The sequence below is a fragment of the Falco peregrinus genome, chromosome 4 (assembly GCF_023634155.1).
Source record: "Falco peregrinus isolate bFalPer1 chromosome 4, bFalPer1.pri, whole genome shotgun sequence".
Classification (NCBI taxonomy): domain Eukaryota; kingdom Metazoa; phylum Chordata; class Aves; order Falconiformes; family Falconidae; genus Falco; species Falco peregrinus.
Window position 1 is genome coordinate 38,711,856 of NC_073724.1, and position 19,125 is coordinate 38,730,980.

The 19,125-nt window shown below is 36.9% G+C and overlaps 1 protein-coding gene across 1 annotated transcript in view; it reads right to left on the reverse strand.

Annotated features, from left to right (window-relative positions):
- RPGR (retinitis pigmentosa GTPase regulator) overlaps window positions 1-19,125 on the reverse strand; it is a 60,662-nt gene that overhangs the window by 33,153 nt on the left and 8,384 nt on the right. The window contains exons 3-7 of the mRNA XM_055802098.1: window positions 18,189-18,281; window positions 14,496-14,558; window positions 12,773-12,931; window positions 11,206-11,355; window positions 2,234-2,392 (exon numbers count right to left, since the gene is read on the reverse strand). Coding sequence (XP_055658073.1) covers window positions 2,234-2,392; window positions 11,206-11,355; window positions 12,773-12,931; window positions 14,496-14,558; window positions 18,189-18,281 — 624 coding nt within the window. The remainder of the gene's footprint in view (window positions 1-2,233; window positions 2,393-11,205; window positions 11,356-12,772; window positions 12,932-14,495; window positions 14,559-18,188; window positions 18,282-19,125) is intronic.

Here is a 19,125-nt window from a genome sequence, read left to right on the forward strand (position 1 = left end):
TTTGCTCTTATCACAACTATTAGTCTTTAGGAAAATTTATTTTGTTGAGAATATGGTTTTCCTCTTCTCCTGACTCAGCTGGATCTTCTGGCACTCAACACTTTGATCATCAGCTGCCAGCTAAGCCAGCACTGAATTTCTTAGTTGCCTTCTACTACAAAATCTGTTTCCACAGGCAAGTAAATCTTACATCCTAAGACAGTGACTTACTATGGTTTTTGTACTTGGTTTTTGACATTTATATTTTGCCTCTTTGTTCCAGCACTTTGTAGAGAATTCACTATAATGATATTGTCCAGGTGAATATCTTCCTACTAAATCTCTCTAACAGTCATTTGTTATAATGAAGTTCTATCACATGAAATACCATTAAAATAAAGTATCTATTGGTTGGCTTCAGATTTACGGTTATAAAAAATGATCAATAATGATAATCAAATTCTTTTGCAGAACTTGACTTTATAACCCATAAAATAATGCTATGATTTATACATTTGCTTGCCCAAAATTTATGGTAACTTTTTTTCCTAATAATGATAATCTGATTCATGTAAAGAAATTTATTTTATGACATAGAATACTGCCAGGGTAAGACTGGAAGAAGAGAGACAAAGGCATTGAAATGTAGACAAATATTTGCATTATTTCCTGGATTGGCTACTGTTATTTCCTCTTCATAGTTTTCCCAAAGGAGTTCTAACCTACCCAGAATCTTTGCAGCTTGACTCATCGTTACACACAACCTTTCCCAGTACGTTACTTCCACCACTCGCTTGAGTGGCTTGCAGTACAATACCACACCGTATTACTCACAATCTCCCTCAGTTAGATCCTCAGTTCGTATTTTAGAAATTTTGTTTACATAACCTTGAAGGCACACCGTTATGAAAGTGATGACTATTCAGCATTTTCAAAACACAGATTTAAGGACTGGTATGTATACATCCTACTTTTGGTAGGACATTAACTACATTTTGGTAGGAGATTAATTATAGACATATTAAACATCTGTAGAATTTATTACATGCCAAAGCTGATATTTTTTAAATCATCTGTGGGCAAAGCCAAACTTCCCTTTCCTGCTATTATACTACTATAGTTCAGGGTGGAATTTGTGGAAATAAATAGCTAGCAACGCTTTGCATATATCTCTTTGAAAAGCTAATTTACTATTGGCATGCAACTGTTTAATAGTACAATAACATACACCATCTTCCAAGTACTCTACACACAGCCCTCTGAAATAATATGTAGCAGTTGTATTTGCTGATTTTTATAACTTGTATGATACATGACATGTTGAATGTCTATATCTGTACTAGTTTTATATGTATGCTAAAGATTCTGCTCAATGTCACACGCAAATTCTGTATCACAAGAGATAGTTAATCCATTTAGGCATCCATTAGATTGTGCATCTCCATTGCTATTAAGACAGCTACTTGGAACGTGACTTCCTAAACATCATCCTAAATATTCAAGGTCATTTATATTTACTACAGAATGGAAGCTTTCCTCTAAATTCTTTCCCCCTCACACCAATACCACTTCCAAGATCTTTAGAGAAAGAAACATCAATCATTTGTGTTGCCCTAGGAAGTGCTGGATTGTTAAAATTCCAGTAAGAAAGGCACTCAGACTCTGTAAAGTATCTCTTAAAATACTATTTATTGGAGCTGAGACTATAAAAAAAAAAAAAGAAGATAGTATCAATAGTCTTATGTCCCTTCAGATGCTGGGAATCCTGAGTTGTGTGGAACCGAACAGGCCTCCAGCCAAGCACAGCACGCTACACAGATCCCATATGTGGAAGGTTACTCCATTTTGGTCATTTTAGCTCTTGCACTATTTTCTTCCAAGCAAAACAATTCTATTCATCATTTATACTGTCAAATATAAAGGACATTTGCATGGGAACTTCCTGCTGAAGTTTTAGATAAAGGCAAGGACACGCAAGTTATGTAACCAGTGGTACCAAGCAGGAGCTGCCTGTAAGCTCCTCTGTTACCATCAGCTGGCTAAGTTTATCCTTCGGCCAAGGGATATGCATAGTGCAGCACAGGCCTACACTCAGGTTAACTGTTACGCGGATTTCTACCTCCTTGATGTACAATGGTCTTCCAGTTAGATTACTACAGCATGTTACACTTCAGTTGGATGCAAATTCTTTAAAATAAATTGAGTTTACTGATTAAGTCACAGGGCTGTAAAAAAAGCCAGTTAAGTTGCATACCTGTCAGCACCACGGTGTGCTCTCCACCACAAGCAACCTTATTAACCTTTTCCATAATTCCCAGTACAGGCTGTGGGACTCTATTGTTCTTCAGCTGTTCGGGCAATAATCCCAGTTTCCCATTCTCAGGTTCTCCAAAAGTATAGAGCTCACCATCTCCTTTGAAAACACAGAACAGAGCAGAATTTCCAGCATGCACTCAGAAGCAAGGATGGGCTGTCAAGAGTGCTGCAGACAAATCAGTAAGATAAAAAAGTGTACAAACAATACAGGATAATTTAACATATCTGTATAATGTCCAAACAGCTCTGCGAAGTAGTCTGCTTTGACGGCACAAGAAGGGGCTAAATTTTTAGCTCCCTCCAAGATGAGAACCACAATATTTAGCCTGCAACAAATCCAGCCAAGGGAAAAACAAAACTAAGTATATCCTGCTTCGGAGAGGTTATAATTCCCTCTGTAGCAGTACTTATGTCAACTGAAGTTGCTTTTATGAATCTCAACTAAAACAGAAAATTGTTTTGCATGGAATTTTGATGCAAAAGCCACGCTTTCTTCTTGTAAGACATAGAGAAAAAAGAAAAGAAAAAAGAAGAGGAATGACATGAAACTGTCTGTGTGGTCTGGACAGCAAGAAAAGAGCAATATATCCAACAACAGGGATAAGAGCAGTAGTTCCACAGCAGTAACTCCACCAGAATTAAGTTAAAAAAAAATACTGACTTGTCTTTACAGATCTCTTCCTGTAAGTTCTTTCTGATCTGCTACATAATCATGTAAGAAGACCCTTCTCATTCACCCAGATCTTTTAAGAAACCAGTTCAAATACTGTCCAATCCCAAATCTGGGTAATTTATTTTACTTTCAAGTTTCCTTTGTTTTATCTTTTCCAATCACTCCCTTTTCTTTCTCACTGCTATGTATGTCTGAATTACTATTCAAGACAGCATTCTATATATCCTTCTACCATAGTTAAAAATGGAACATGGAAAATGTACTTCCCATTGCTATATTTACAATTTATCTACATCTTTTACATTTACCTACATTTTTTTATTTATTTTTTTTTACAATTTATCTACATTTACATTTCTGATTTTCCGTCCTAAGGGGTCCAAATTATTCTAATGGGGAGTGAGGTTTGGGTAGAAAATGTTTCCTTACTGGTAGGAAAGCAACAGTTGAGTATTCTGCACTCATGAAAAAAACTATCTGTGGAGTAGTGTCCTCTTAGCAAATTGTGGCCCACAATCTGAATTTGAAATTACTTACCAAAAAACTCATCATGTGCCATTACATATGGAAAAGTTTAGGGTTTAATCCCAGTTGGATATAACAAAGCACAAGGATAAACAAAACTCTCACATGGAGCTAGTTCAAGACAAAGAAATGTTTAAATTACTGTAGGAGCTAAAGGAAATTCAAAGAGATAGCTACAGTTACATAACAAATATAATACCAAACCCCAGATGTATACTCCATTATTAAAGCTCAGTCATCAGAAGCACCCATCTACAATATTTTTGGAAACATGCAGATTTGTACTTCAGTACAAAATGTGCTTTTACTTTCAGAAGGATACATCTAGTGTTCACAAATTTATTTTTACACCATTTAGAAGCATTGCTATTGCATGATGCAAGTATCTGAGAGATTTTTATTCAAAAGCTGTAACTTCCTTGCCAACATGGAAGTTGGGTTAACCTTGGAAATGCTGGTCTTTCCCCACACACAGTGAAAACAGATGAGCTCAAACAAAGTTTCAAAGCTGAAGCCTCATTTAGGTGTTCAGAACTGACCATTAGAGAAGTTCATCCCTCTCTCCACTGAAGGCAGGCAGAGCATAAGAAAACACACTCACTACTAGTTTTCTGTTAGCCTTTGTGCATATTCCCCCATTTGCATAGCTGTTACGTTTGTTGCTTTTTCCTTGCACTTTTTTAGCCACAACTTAAAATTTGGGAATTTAAGGACAATGGAAATGACCAAAAAAACAAGGCTACAGAGAAATAGGAAATAAGGAAGAGCTAGAAGTAAAGCTGTAAATAAAAATGTAAAGTACAAAAAACGAAGCTACGTATGCATTCTAAAAAGCAAATGCCATTAGTGAAATTGTAAAAAACAAGTTAATAAAAATTGAAGGATATGATTCAAAATGAACTGAAGTTTATTAAAACTTGGGCATACCAAGCAAAGAGAGGAAAAGAATTTTACTGCTTTGAATTTTTAATTCTGATGATGAGAAAGTCAAAACTGGTGTCAGTAAGAAATGTGTCATTTTTACTGAATCTTCCAGAGCTTTGCTCTAGCAGTACACTCATTTAAAATTGCCTTTTGTGTGAATAAGAACTGAGCAAGAACTTCAGGTTGCAAAACCGCATCTTCATTTTGTGTAATTATGGGACAACTAGTTTGCATTTAAGTCATCTGGTAAATCCAATAGATAACCTTGATTCAAAATGGTTTTCCTGGAAAACTCTTCTGCCAGCAATATATATATATATTATTGTTTTTTTAATTTGTGGCACTTGGCTCTCAATTACTTTGTGCTAAAGAGTAACTACAGCAGTGGGTGCATAGAACAGAGCAGCACAGCCTGCTTTTGCCAGGACCCTCCAGCAGAAGGGCTTTGATTCATTCTGAAAACCCTTAAACTACTATGTCTTTTAATAAAGCAGTGCTTCTCCTCCCATCTTATCAGAGGAAGTAATTCTTGACTAGTCATGCTGCTCTGTGATGTATGTTACCTTTGGTATTGACAGTCCTCAATAAGCAAACAAAAATGGTCTAAATGATGAACTGTTCTCTTCAGAGAAAGCCCAAGGATAGGTTTTCAATTAATTATAACTATAGGGAGAATCTGAAGCATGTCTCTCATTTTACGGTAAAGTCCATTCAGGACAAAAAATAAAGAGGTTATGCAACTTCGAAGATACCTCAGCTTCCACTTAATTTAAATGCATAAATTTATCAATTTACTTGAAAATTCTGGGGAAAAAAAACCACGTGACATACTCAAAGAGCAAAAACTGTAAAGGAAAAAAAAAAACTTTTCATAAAAACCAAAGTCCTGTTTTAAATGGAAAATGGGTCCTAAGCCTCAACATAAAGTTGCAGCCCAGCACTCCCATCAAAGACTTAGATCCTAACTTTGATGACAAAATATTTATTTGTAACACTTACAAAACCTAAAAAATTTAGCCTCTGCCTTAGTCAAAGAAACCCCAGACTATTTTATATTGTTTCTCTATTTTCCAAGATCACTTCTGCCTCTCACAATGGCAGATTCTTCAAGTGCCATGCTCCTGGGCCACTAAGGCTAGCAACTGGACTTACCATCTTTACATAATGCTCTAACCGCACAGAGGGGCAATCAGGGAATGACAATAATACAATCTTACTCTATATCAAGCTGCCAGAAAGGTTTCACAGGGCTCAGGCCATTAAGAGTAGCCACTCACAATCTATTCACAAGAGCGACACCCTCTTCAGCAAGATGATGAAACAGGATAGCTGTATTGCCCAACTATCATCATCAGAGGTGTAATCCCATCCTGCCATCTCTCCTTAGATTTTCTATTATTCTGACACTTTCTTTCCTGCACACACAAACTACCCTAATAATATTATACCACTTAATTTACCTGCAGGTATCTGTGCACAGATAATCTTTTCTGCATTCTTCTATACTTCTTTTCTAAGAGGCATTCTGCAATCATTTCAATCTGTGTTTTTTAAGAAAGAGCACATGATCTCAGCTGCAGAAAAATATATTTCATTTCATTTCTAAACTAAGGACTGTGTTTAGGCTTCTCTGTTAGTTTTATATTCTGGTTTGATTCTGATCTTTATTCTTATACCTACATAAAGAAACACTCTGAACAGGCTGGTACTTTGCAGTTATTTGCGGCAGCATCAATTTTCTATTCTAAAACAGTAGCCCAATTAACAACAAAAAAATCAACTGCAATGTGAGGTTGTCTGTAACCAAAACATTCCATCGACAGAGAGATTTTATTAGGGATTCTAAGTGAAGAGAAAGGAAAAAACCCAACAACAGAAAGAACCTTGCATTTTTTGGAAGGTAAGCGCTGTTTTTATACACTTGGATTTGCCATATACTTCTAGAAACAAGCCGATAAACCCTCAAAAGCACTTGAGAGTTAACTAATTAGGCAGTTCTCTTTGAAGAGACCAGCACTTCTTTTCAAACAGTACTGCACCACAAATATTAATCCAATCACAATCTAATTAATAGGATTAGAGATTCAAATGGCCAAGCTTCCTTTGACTTCCCAAACTAATCAAGTTTATTACATTTTTTTCAACTTAATAATCCAGCTAACAAAGATAAACCCATTTATTAAAGCAATTTTTGAATACATTACACATCCCTTTAAGGCAAATAGGAGTCTAAAAACTATGAAGAATAGCTATCAAACATAAAGGGAATCCAGCTAAACCCAGATAAATTTTGAGTACAGTACGTGTGCAATACAACTGCATTTTAGGGACATTCTGTTCACAACGGAATCTGGTTATTTAATTTTCTCCTCTCATATGAGTCACATTCTCACATGTTGAACTTTCCCTAGTGTGGCACATTTTCTGTATCACTAAACCTTAGGTCACAGGAGCATGTCAAGAAAATGGGAAAGCAAATGGAAAACTATTCTTGGCCCCTCAAAGGTAAATATGTGAACTGCAGATGAGAGAAGGTATAAGACCTGTCTGATGGCAAATGAGGGCAGTAGAATTGGATCCCTCTATGAATCCTTGAATAAAATAAGAAAATAATAAAAAAATAAAATAAAAAATAAAATAAATTAAAAATAAATAAAAAATAAATTAAAAAAAGGAAGAAGTATTTATTCAAGACCAAAGTGATTGAAACCACCTCAAATGCTGAAATTCTGAGCAAGGAAGTAAGTGTTTGTGGAATGGTCCTTAAAAACAATTACAAAGTAAATTTGAAAAAGGAATTCAAAGAACCTGCAAAGCTCTCTATGAAAAGGTATCTTTGTAGCAGGACTCTATCTTGACATTGCTTACAGTAGCAGTTCAAGCAGGGGAAACAGCAGAAGAGGTCCAATATATTCGACTCCTTTCTGGCTCCACGAACCTAATTCTGCTGGAGATACCAGAGTGGTTAGATACATTTGCTTTTCCTGGTCTCCATCTGCTCCAGTGGACAAATGAACCATGTACACTTGCCAAGCTTAAGGCTTTCTGAAAAACTTGAGTGAGCATGGTCAAAGACTAGTCAAGTAAAGGTCTGTGTATGGACTCAAAATTGGGCTTTACACTCTTTCAGCTCTTTCTTCTTCTGTGCTTTATTTGAGACATACCTCTACCATGAAGACCTAATGTCCCAAGCCTGAACAAAGAAAGGAAAGGAAACAGATACTGTAAAAAAGTCCTAAAGAGGGCTGGAAACTATAAATTAAAAACTTATTTTCAGTGGAACTCTTGGAAGAATCCAAAGTGAGAGGAAAAAGGAGTAAACCTTCATTTAAACAGTACGTGAGTAACCAGACCAGCTTCCTAATTTGCATACGGAAATGAGCTAGCCACTGCCTGTGTTTATGCCTAGTCTAAATTTCAGAAGTGTTTTCTGTGAAAAATAATTCAGGTTATATTCTGATCTTCTATTCTACAACTACTTTTGGTGTCAGTGCAGCCACATGTACACCGTAGAATACAGGTGACTGACACATTTAGCAGTTAAATTACCATCTGCAAGGAAGGCATTCTAAAAAGGAAAAGTAAGAAAGATGATAAATCACCTTTTTGGAGCTACTAGGTAAGAGAACCGTCGGGGGTGTGGGTAGGGTTGTAGGACTGAAGTACAAATGCAGGATTGAATAACGTACAATTTCCATAAAACATGCTTTTATCTACTAAAGGTTTACATCAGGATTCCACTCTACTTCTTATTGACACTGCACTTGGCTTTACAGTCGTTAAACACCTGAAAGACAAATGCCTACTAAAAAATCTTTTTAAAACCAGCTGTTTCAAAGAAATAACAACTTTAGGTGTTTTTTTTTTAAAAAAAGAGCTGGAATACATACTTCACCACTTTTTTTTCTCAATAGTCTCTTATTAATGAACATCCTGCCCTGGAGAGGGCACTCTGTGACCACACTATGTATTCCAGTGTCCATTAACCACCTGCTAGTTTTAACCCAGTATGCCTGTGATCCTAACAATTTGCTTAGCCAGTATACAGCTTGTGTGAAACATAAATATAATAAGAAAGGGAAACATTTAGTGCCATGCTTATGAGTTCAGCCCGACAACATGTATCAAGTCCTACATCCTGCAACTACATTTTATTTTTAAAGACAGGGTATTACTTGATGTTTAAAAAGTCAAAATGTAGCAATTCTGTAGTATTCTAATAACTGAGAAGTTACAGGTGTTGAAAGCTTTGTATTAACAGTGTTTCTTCCATAATAACAGCATCCACAAACTAAGAAAGTTCCTCTGGTATACTTCATAGATGTTGAGGGAATTACTACAGGTTACACACTCACCTGAACAGTTCAGAATTCATTTGTGGAAATACAGAACCACCTTCTTTTCCAGATATTACTTCCAAAAGTATATATTAAAAATAACACTAATCACTCCAAATTCTAGTATACAAGATAAAACCATACAATAAAAATACATGGAAAACTCCCCATGCTAGGCAACTTTTAAACATACTTCAAGGCACAACTCAGTGACTAACTGGCAATTCAGGGGAAATTAAACCCAACCCTTTTAATATGAATATTCCAAATACATCATAATTATCCAGTTTGCTATATTCTGCCACCCCTCAGAGGCAGAATACTGACAATGTCAACCACTGTTCTAAGTCAGTCTAGCAAGTCCTACAAGCGTTTTCCATAAGTGAAAAAAGAATCCTAATACTACTGAAATAATCACCTTTTTTAAAGAAAAAAAAGCAAAAATTCAAAAGAAAAAAAAGTTTTAAGCAACAGCATAGTGACTTGACTTCCTTCCTAACTATGCTGTAAGAAAAATAAGGTAACTACATTTGTACTTAAACAGACTCAGTCTGCAGAATTTCCACATTGTAATTTAAGGGCTAATTTCATGGCTAAAATTATGTATGACTATGGTACACTTATATTAAATGAGTAAGCTTTGTTTTTAAACACTGTCTGGATATACACTGGCACTAGCGCAACAGAAAATGAATTCAGTAAAAGTAACTGGATATCCAACACTAAATGTCTATGGTAGTTAAAATATCAGTCAAATAAAACTGTCAGCAAGGGCCCAAAAGAAAATAATTTTAAAAAACCCACAACCTTTCACCACAGAAGTGGCCATCTGCATGTCAGCAGTTCCAGTGAGACTGAAGCCCAGTTTGTGCAGGATTTGCACATACTAAGGCTGAAAACCAAGATTTTCCACTCACAACCAGGCCTCTTTAAACAGTAACAGGTTCAACAACTCCTCATTGTCACAGGTGATAACCAGTTCATCTTCCTATTAATATTTTAGACTCCATTTTTCTTACCCAGCTGCTACCCTAATCCTTTTTCTCATCCCCCTCCACTAAAAGTTTGCACTTCCTTAGGGCACTTGGTACACACTGTTTTCTCCTTGCTCTTAGACGCTTGTCCTCAACCCTTCTTCTAACAAAGGTTTTGTCACACCTCACTGCAGTCTTGTCAGAGGTTTAGCTCTTGGCTCTAAGGCAGAAATACACATCTTCTTACTATATCCTTGAAGTAAGACTTAATTATTATTTTTTTTATTTCAAGTTCAGGAAGCTGTAGATTTCCTAACAAGCACTGAGCTCCTGATCAGTCAGAGGCACTTCATTCATTTACTGTGATAAAGCATCTGTAATAAGAGTTGCACACTACCAGCATAACACATAAATAATTTCCACCACAGGAAGCTCTCATTCTGTTAACAGCATGTTCTCAGAGAGCTATATAGATATCATATGTGGAAAAGTAACATTTATCAAGTAACCTGAGAAAAGTATCTGATGGAATAGTTCCTGGGTACCCATTAAAGGCTTTACAGTCAAAACTACTGATTCTTTGAAATCTGTAATTACTCTGAGGGGACTAAACTGTAAAGCTTAATAATGTAAATCTATATGGCTGAGAGGAATTCATGGCTGTCCATGTGTAATACCATCAATATTGACTGATAAATTCACCCATACAGGCTGTAATAATAAATGAGTGGCATCACCACTTTGGAAACCAATAGATAGCTGGGAAGAGAGAGGTGGAAAGCAACATGGAGGTGGGTTGGTTTGGAGATCAGAGACCAGCTCACTTTAGCATATGCTTCTCCTTATATTGTATACTGCCCATTTATTTGACTTTAAAACTTAAAATTTAAGACAGAACATCAAACTTTGACAACAATCTCACACCACTAACAAATGAAATCAGTTTTTCCACAAAACACAGTAAGTCTCTTCAATATTTATATTTCTAGAAGAGATGAAGATGATTATTTGAACATCACAAAAAAATGAAAGAAAAGTTGGATTATTGAAACCACAGTATTAATCCAAATCTGTCACAACCTCCATAAACATAAGTGTGATAAGACAGTCATTCTTTCTAATATGCACAACAATGTGCAAATGCCAAAAATTAACTGCAGTTTTTTCTCACAGTACTGTCAGCTCATCAATAATAAACAATAATACATTTTTACATAATACATTTTACATAATACAAGATTACATACAAGTTTCCCAAATAAATCAATTAGGAACACGTTTTAGAGACCCTGTCTCTGGTAAAATCTCCCAATGTAATACAAAACTACACAGGTGACATTCTGCCACATGGCAGCTTTTAACAGCTATGGCATATCTAGTTTCAAAAGTAATGAATGCCTCATTAACTACCTTTACAAAGGCAACAATCTGAGAACCACTGACTTGTATCCACTAACCACTATCCCCATTTTCTTACCTGTTATCAAGGCAGAGTGATAATACCCACAGGATATAGAGGAAACAGGTTTTCCAACATCCACTTGACAAGGGACACTGACACAGGCTTCATCAGCCAAGCCAATCTGACCTTCCGAATTGTCACCCCACACAAAAAGCTGCCCATCCTCTAAAATGAAGACACAGACAGTTAACAGATTTAAAACCAAAACTAATAACCAGTTATAGTACCCATTTAAGACCATTTCATAAACTCTTGTGTATGACACTACTAAATGTCATGATCTCAGGTCTGAAGTAAGAGGGTATTGCTTAAGCTTTTCAAAAGTGACACAGAGCACACAGTCATCAACTGGTGTTAGACCATGAATAGCTAGGGGAAAAGTACTATGTACTATGTAAAAAAAATCTTTCAGAAAGAGGAAGATCAAGCGTATACGACAATTCAGCTGCCGAAGGTCAGCATGCAAATACCATCGTGAATTTAAGACATCTTATTTCTAGTAGGAAGGCACCACTTTCTCATTCTTCCAAACTTATTCTCTGTTCTGACTTCAGTACACATCCTGCTTCATCCAGTCTTATCTTTCAGTCCTCTTCACAGGTAATTATATTGCCCAGCTTCATTTTGTTTTCCTTAAACTATCACAATAGCTGCTCCAGGTTTATTAAGACCAGCCTCTGTTGACACAAAGACCAATTGCAGCAGTAACAAACAACATGAAAAATCTGTTTTTCCGAAAGAGATGAAGTCTTTTCCCTGCATATTTCTTAATGGTGGGAAATAAGTTGTGAATAAAAAAATGTACCATCTGTAGTGCTACTGAGATGCTTCTGGAAACTAAATAAATCTCAGGAGAATGTTAGTAATTGTCACAAAAAAATACAAACCAAATGAGCAGGCTAGCATCTCTCATACACTCTTATGTGTTCTGTCACATTCTGAAATGACAGCCTCAGTAACTTATCCTAAACATGTACAGAAACAGCTGCTTTATAGCAAAACTAGAGAAATTACATTATAGGGTAATAAAGGACCACTCATTCAATGGCTCAAAGTATTATAACTGACTTCAACATGTTGCAATTGTGTAATTCTGCCACCAGAAAGATAGGTCATAGGTTAGGTCCATCCCAGAATTACTGATGACACAGCTGTGTAGCCTATACCAGTAGACCAGAACAGCTGCAGTAAGAAGTGGAATTAGGGAAGTCAGTTTTCGTAAGATTCATGTTTTGTAGTTGGCTTCTCTTGGAAATGAACTGAAGATTCTTCCCATTTTGAGGGCACTCACACTGTCTCTCCTTCGTAAGGATTCCTGCTAACCCTAAAACAGGTTGAGCTCCCATTGCAGGCCATTGCTCACGTAAAAGGTTTACTTCCACAAAATTTGTCAGAAATCAATGAGACTGCCACCCTTTACCAGATTGTGTTGATATAGGCAAATGTCTATGGTTACTAGGGAAGGACGACAGGGAGGCACAGAAAACGCACCAACATAAGCAGACAGAATGCTGGAATACATGTTTCCCTGGAACACCAGGCTGGACACACATAAATAGCTTATATTAGTGGTTGCTCTTACCAGTTACAGCTGCTGAGGTGTATGATCCAGCTGCTAGCTGTTTGATCTTGTGCTGGTTGGTAAAAAAACTAATTAAGTGAAATGTGGTCCTTTCCTCTGTGTCACCCAATCCCAACTGACCTTCACTGTTACCTCCAGCAGCGTACACATTTCCTTTTTCTGCATACAGAAAAGCACATGTAATACACAGAATGAAGACATTATCATCGTGGTAAAAAAAAACCAGAGAAACTAAAGCAAGTCATTTAATTTTCAACACAAAAAATATTACAGAAAAGCTGGGGTCTACTGCCCTGAAATATCCTCAAGCTGACATTAGCAGTTTCTGTTGTAGCTTGCACAGAGGCTTGATCAGAACTTTCTAAAGGCCTTCTATGTAACCTAGGCTGTCTGTGTCTCCCACCATTCTGGAGACTGATCCAAAAAGTAAATACAATTTGAAGTTCTGCAAGAGTTCCGAGAAAATGACTACTAGTAGCCCTGGCAGCTGGAAGCAGCTTCTTCCGCAAATAATGTATAATTTTAAGATAAAGCAGAAGGAAAATGGTGCATGCTGTCACAGATAAGAAAACTGGAGTCCTATTAGTCCATAAATTAGAGAGATACATAACTTGATAGTTTTGATACTGTGAATGAAATATATTTTTGCTTAGGTTTTTATTAGAAATAGTTTATTCATTTTAATATTTAAATTACTTTTGATTTAATTAACTAGGTCTTTATTTTGTTTTAGAATCTTAAAATTGAAGTTAAAGCTGTTGATTGATATCTGACTTAAGAGAACTTTAAGATTTATATTTTTAATTTTAGTATGTTTCACATCTAAAGTGCTCATCTATGATGAGAAAGATAAGGCCCATTAATAACACAAATCCAGACACAAATGTGATAAGCAACTGACATACACTCTATAAATGGTCCTTCCCATATAAATGGCCACAAATTATCTAGTCAGCGTGTACGCTGGAAGTGACTAATATTTACCCTGTGCAGTCTTGCATACTCAATTGTTATTAAAATGTTCTGCTTTATTCTGATAATCTTATTTACAGTGTTCAGGGTCTCCACATGTATAAACCTCCTAATAATCAAACAATTCTCTTTATAACATTGCTGCAAGCTAACGGATTGCAACCACAAAGATGGCTATTCCATTACATAAATTTTAGAAGTATGACAAGAATTTGCATCAATTCTCTGAATACTGTCTCTCTAAAAAAATAATTTTTTGTTTAAATTTATAGTTTATTTATTTATAGCTTAATAAAGCAACTTGTCATTGAAATAGCAGACTATCTTGGCTAACCAAAATGCAACAAAATTTGAAGTCCTGAAAATACTCAGTTCTACTATATTTACTCAAATATATAACTTTATACTACTAAAGATAAATTACTTGTCACAGTTAAATTCAAGTACAGATATGTAAAAAATACTAATATACCTTTACAGGGCTTTAATTGTTAACCACACCTCAAATGCCAGCAAGAAATTTTTTCATCTGTCTGTTGCTAGCAAACACTTATATAACATTATTCTATAAATGTATTGGCTCAGAATAAATCAAGCATTCAAAGAACTGGATATCAAACCCCCAAGTTTTAGCAGTACCATTTTTGTTTATTTTTCCTTCTTTCCTCCTGGGGTTCCTAATGTAATTTTGCATGAAAGCAAAGGAAGAAATCCGTCTTTATTTAATATGTATATAATATGTGTTACATACCTGTGTAAACTAAAGTGTGGTTTCTTCCACAAACAGCAAGTTTTGTTTTTTCTGGTTTTAAAGCTATGAATTAAAGCCAAAGGGGGAGGGAGAAGTTATACACAAGCTGATAGCTGGTTCAACAACAAAATATTCTATGCTCTAGAGGGAGCTCTGATTTTTTTTTCATATTTTTACCAACAGAATGACTACAAGATTTGCTGCCCATTTGAACCCAGCACGTGACTTCATAAATCAGGATTCCCCCAAGACAAGAAAACAGATAGAGACCTTAAAAACTTACAGCTGACACTCAGGTTAACTTGATGATAGCCACTTCATCCCAGTGCCACATTCCCCAAAATTTACCACTTATGGGACATGCCTCAAAGAGTATGTTGCATTGCAAGACAAAATGCATGCTTAAAGCTGTCTTCAGTTTTCATTAACAGCATTATTCTTATCTCCCTTTTATGTGTTTCCTCACTACCTCAAATCTTCCAGTCTTACTGTTCTTTTGTCTGATCATCCCTACATTCCTTCATTAAGCACAGCTACCTTTTTTGCTAGACTTTTGCTCTGCACTGCCCTCTTATTGATCACTAAATTCAATTGCTAAGAACAATCCTATCTGGACTAGTGCCTAAAATTTTTGCATACACCATCCTGTCTCAATTCCAGCTCAATTACCACCCACCCACTGCACCTATTTCTCTGCAGTCTGGCCACTGTGAAAGGCTGGTGTCCTGGTTTCTGCTGGGGCAGTTAATTTTCTTGTTAGTAGCTGGTGCAGTGCTGTTTTGGCTTTGGTGTAAGAACAATGCAGACAGGACACGGATGTTGTTAGTTGTTGCTAGGTAAAGTTTATACTAAGTCAAGGACTTTTTAGTTTCTCAGGCCTTGCCAGCAAGGCACAAGCAACTGGGAGGAGACACAGCCAGGGCAGCTGACCTGAACTAGCCAAAGAGGTATTGCACACCATGGGACATCATGCTCGGTATATAAACTGGGGGGTTGGCCAGGGCCTGCCAACTGCTTCTCGGGGACTGTCTGGGCATCAGTCAGTGGGTGGTGAGCAACTGTATTGTGCATCACTTGTTTTCTTTCCTCCCTTCCCTTTGGATTTCATTCCTCTCCCCTTCTCCCTCCTTTTCATTACAACTGCTATTGTTATTATTGGGTTTGGTTTATTTTTTCAATTATTAAATTGTTCTTATCTCAACCCTTGAGTTTTACATTCCTATCTGATTCTCCTCCCCATCTCTGTGGGTGAGGGGGGAGTGGAAAAGTGACTGTGTGGTGCTTAGTCACCAGCTGGGGTTAAACCATGACAACTGGGAATGCAGGCAAGCGTAATAAGAGTTATTTTGGTGGGAAAGGGAATACAGAGGTGCCTTTCTCCCATGGCAGGTACACTACATTTCAGAAACAAAGGATCAACTTTTCCATCCTCTCCCCAGTGACTGAGTTTTGGGCCCCTCACTACAAAAAAATGACATTGAGGTGCTTTAGTGTGCCCAGAGAAGGGCAGTGAAGCTGGTGAAGGGTCTGGAGCACAAGTCTTATGAGAAGCAGCTGAGGGAACTGGGATTGCTTAGCCTGGAGAAAACGAGGCTCAGGGAGAACCTTATTACTCTCTACACATACCTGAAAAGAGGTTGTAGTGATGTGGGGGTTGGTCTCTTCTACCCAGTAGTAAGGAACAGGACTTGAAGAAAATACCTCAAGTTGTACCAGGAGAGATTTAGATTGGATATTAGGAAAAATTTTTTCACTGGAAGTCTTGTCAAGCATTAGAACAGGCTGCCCAAGGAAGTGGTGGAGCCACCACCCCTGGAGGTATTTAAAAGACGTGTATATGTGGTGCTGAGGGACATGGTTTAGTGGTGGACTTGGCAGTTCTGGGTTAACGGTTAGACTCAATGATCTTAAAGTTCTTTTCCAACCTAACCAGTTCTATGATTCTATGACTGTTGCCAACAATTTATCTTCCCTCTGCCATGTCCATGTGCCCTATACAATCCTCCTAAAACAACACTATTTTTACATATCTTTAATTGCTTTTCTACTGCACTAGTCCATGACAAAGCCAACAACTATCATCTCTCTCACAAACCCTTTTCAGTCCTTCCAAATCAACTTCTATCAGCTCCATAACATTCAGATTAAAGTCCCTTCTCCGATCTTCCAAGTCACCGCATAAATCTGCTTACTTAAGCATGAACTGTCTCTGGTCTGTCACACAGATACAATCATCAATTGTGCAGACTCAGGTTCCTGCCTATCCTATTCAACACCTACCACTACCACCAGGCTGGAACACTCCCAATGTTGCCTTCTTCCTACAATTTTAACTTGCTGCTTTATATCCCAAAACTCTGCCTCCTAGCTTCAGTGATGATCTTAACCAGCTCTTCAGAAGCCTGTGCTCCATCACCTTCCTCCCACTTAGGCTAATCAATTGTATTTGATGAGCCATGCTATACTTACAACGTTGCTGGCAATTTTTCATGACTAAAGACTAATGAAATTAGTTTAGTTCCCAAAGATATTTTCTCAGAAAATATGGAGCCACAACTGTTTGGCCCCAAGCAGAAACTGAAATCTGTCCTTGCAACCCCATTCCCAAAGCCAAGTGATGACAGAAAACTAGTGAGAAAAGCTCCAGGATTTTCTCCTGCTGCCTGCTTCCAAGGGAAGAAAGATAACCCTCTTGTGACTTTTGTCAATGGATGCCAGGTCTAGTTGCAATTGCTGTCATCTTCTCTACATCTTTTATTCTCCACTGCAAATTGACAGTAAAAACAAAACTTGACACCCAGCCCATTTAAGCCAAAGTAAGAATCAATCTCCTACATGGCTGACAGAAGCTGTGAACCTGAGAGTAGCCGCATTCTCCCTCTGAAGTGAAATAGAGAGGAACAGATAAAGGACAGTAGAATAAGCTAAATCAGGAAGAAAAAAGTTTGAACAAGCAGGATAATTTGTTTTTAACAATAAGCTAACAAATCAATCTGCTGGCAGAAAGCATGAGGATAAACATTCAATGGTGAAAAGAAATGTGTTATTTGGATAGCTCTGACTGGACATAAGGAAGGAGACAGGGAAAATGTATCACTCTGGTTTTGCTTGACAAGATACAACTGGCTAGGAAAGATCAAGATGTGCAATGAAAACACATTTTACAACACAGGAAAGAATATGGGCATTTACTTTACTGCTTCATACAAATATATTAACATTTATGCCCCTCGGGCACTTCTTTAAGCTTCTAAAAATTTAGTAGTACTTGCAGAAAGCTCCTGATAGATTTTTTCATTTATAAAGGTGCTAAGACAAACGTGATAAAAAGGTTACACAATGCTGTTGGAACACACAGACAACACTGCAGAGACGAAGAATCTGATTAACGTCTTTGCAGTCACAATGAAGACGTGGTTTGTCAGAAAAGGCAAATATTACATAGAATGAGAGCCCTCAAAAAAGAGAGGACTCTATGTATTCAGACGCAAAAAGGACCCAGAATCTGGAGCTGATGGAAAATCAAGTCAGGGATCCTTTTAAGCCGCTTCTATGAGCTTATGCAGTAATATGCTGCACATGATGAGTATACAAGGCTGAATCAGTTATTTTGGAACTGCATCCTATAAAATACCTTTTCATAAGGGTTGCCTTTCAGAAAGACAAAAAAAAGAAAAGAAAAATTAAACAAACCTTTAACACATGTTGGTTTGTTGACAGTGTTCTTTGATCCTAATCCTAACTGGCCCCAGTTGTTACTGCCAAACATGTACAGTTTACCATTCCCTGAAAAAAAAAATGCACAGTCAGTATCCATACAAGTGTTTGAATATCTCATTCAAGGCAAGATGGTCGTTCATACACTGTGCTACATATTACTTCCTTTTAACATAAGGTTTAAGATTAGGCAATTCAATGCTTAAGTGTAAACAATAATGAATGTCCTTGTGATTTTTCAGTACAAAAGTCGTAACTGCATTAAGTAAGAAATCCCTAGCCAGAAGAAGGGACAAAAAGCAGAACATCCCCTCCTTTAATTACAGCACAGATAAAATGCTCTTCAGAAAATAAAATGCTGTACTCTTGGACAGACCCTGCAGTTCAGAAACCACAGTATCTATAGGCCCACTTATAAAACAATAGCACATTTAACTGAGCACCCACATCTTTTACCCCAAAACCAGGAATGAATAATGCAGCTGTATTATGAATACAAACACAAATTTGTCATATTCAGTTTATTTTACTGTTGGGGGGGGGGGGGCTATTTCTTTTACTGCTAAATGTCTTAAAATGATTTACAAATCTGCACTTCTACAGAACACAGTTACTGATAAATTTTCAAATGTGTTCTCAAACTGTATTAATGTGTTACTCTGCATATAAAGGAGGAATGCATAAAACCAACATGCAGCCAGGGAGTTTTACAAACCTAAATGCAAACATCAGATTACAAATAGTCAACAAGAGCAATGCTAGAACCGTATTTCAGAAACTGGTATGACGTGTCATCGAACTTGCAGGTTTGACCAATACAAACAATGAATTGTAATTCCAAATAACCAGTGTTCTTTTAAGAGGATGGTGTATGAACAGATGAAAACTTTTGTTATCAGGCATGCAAATTAGA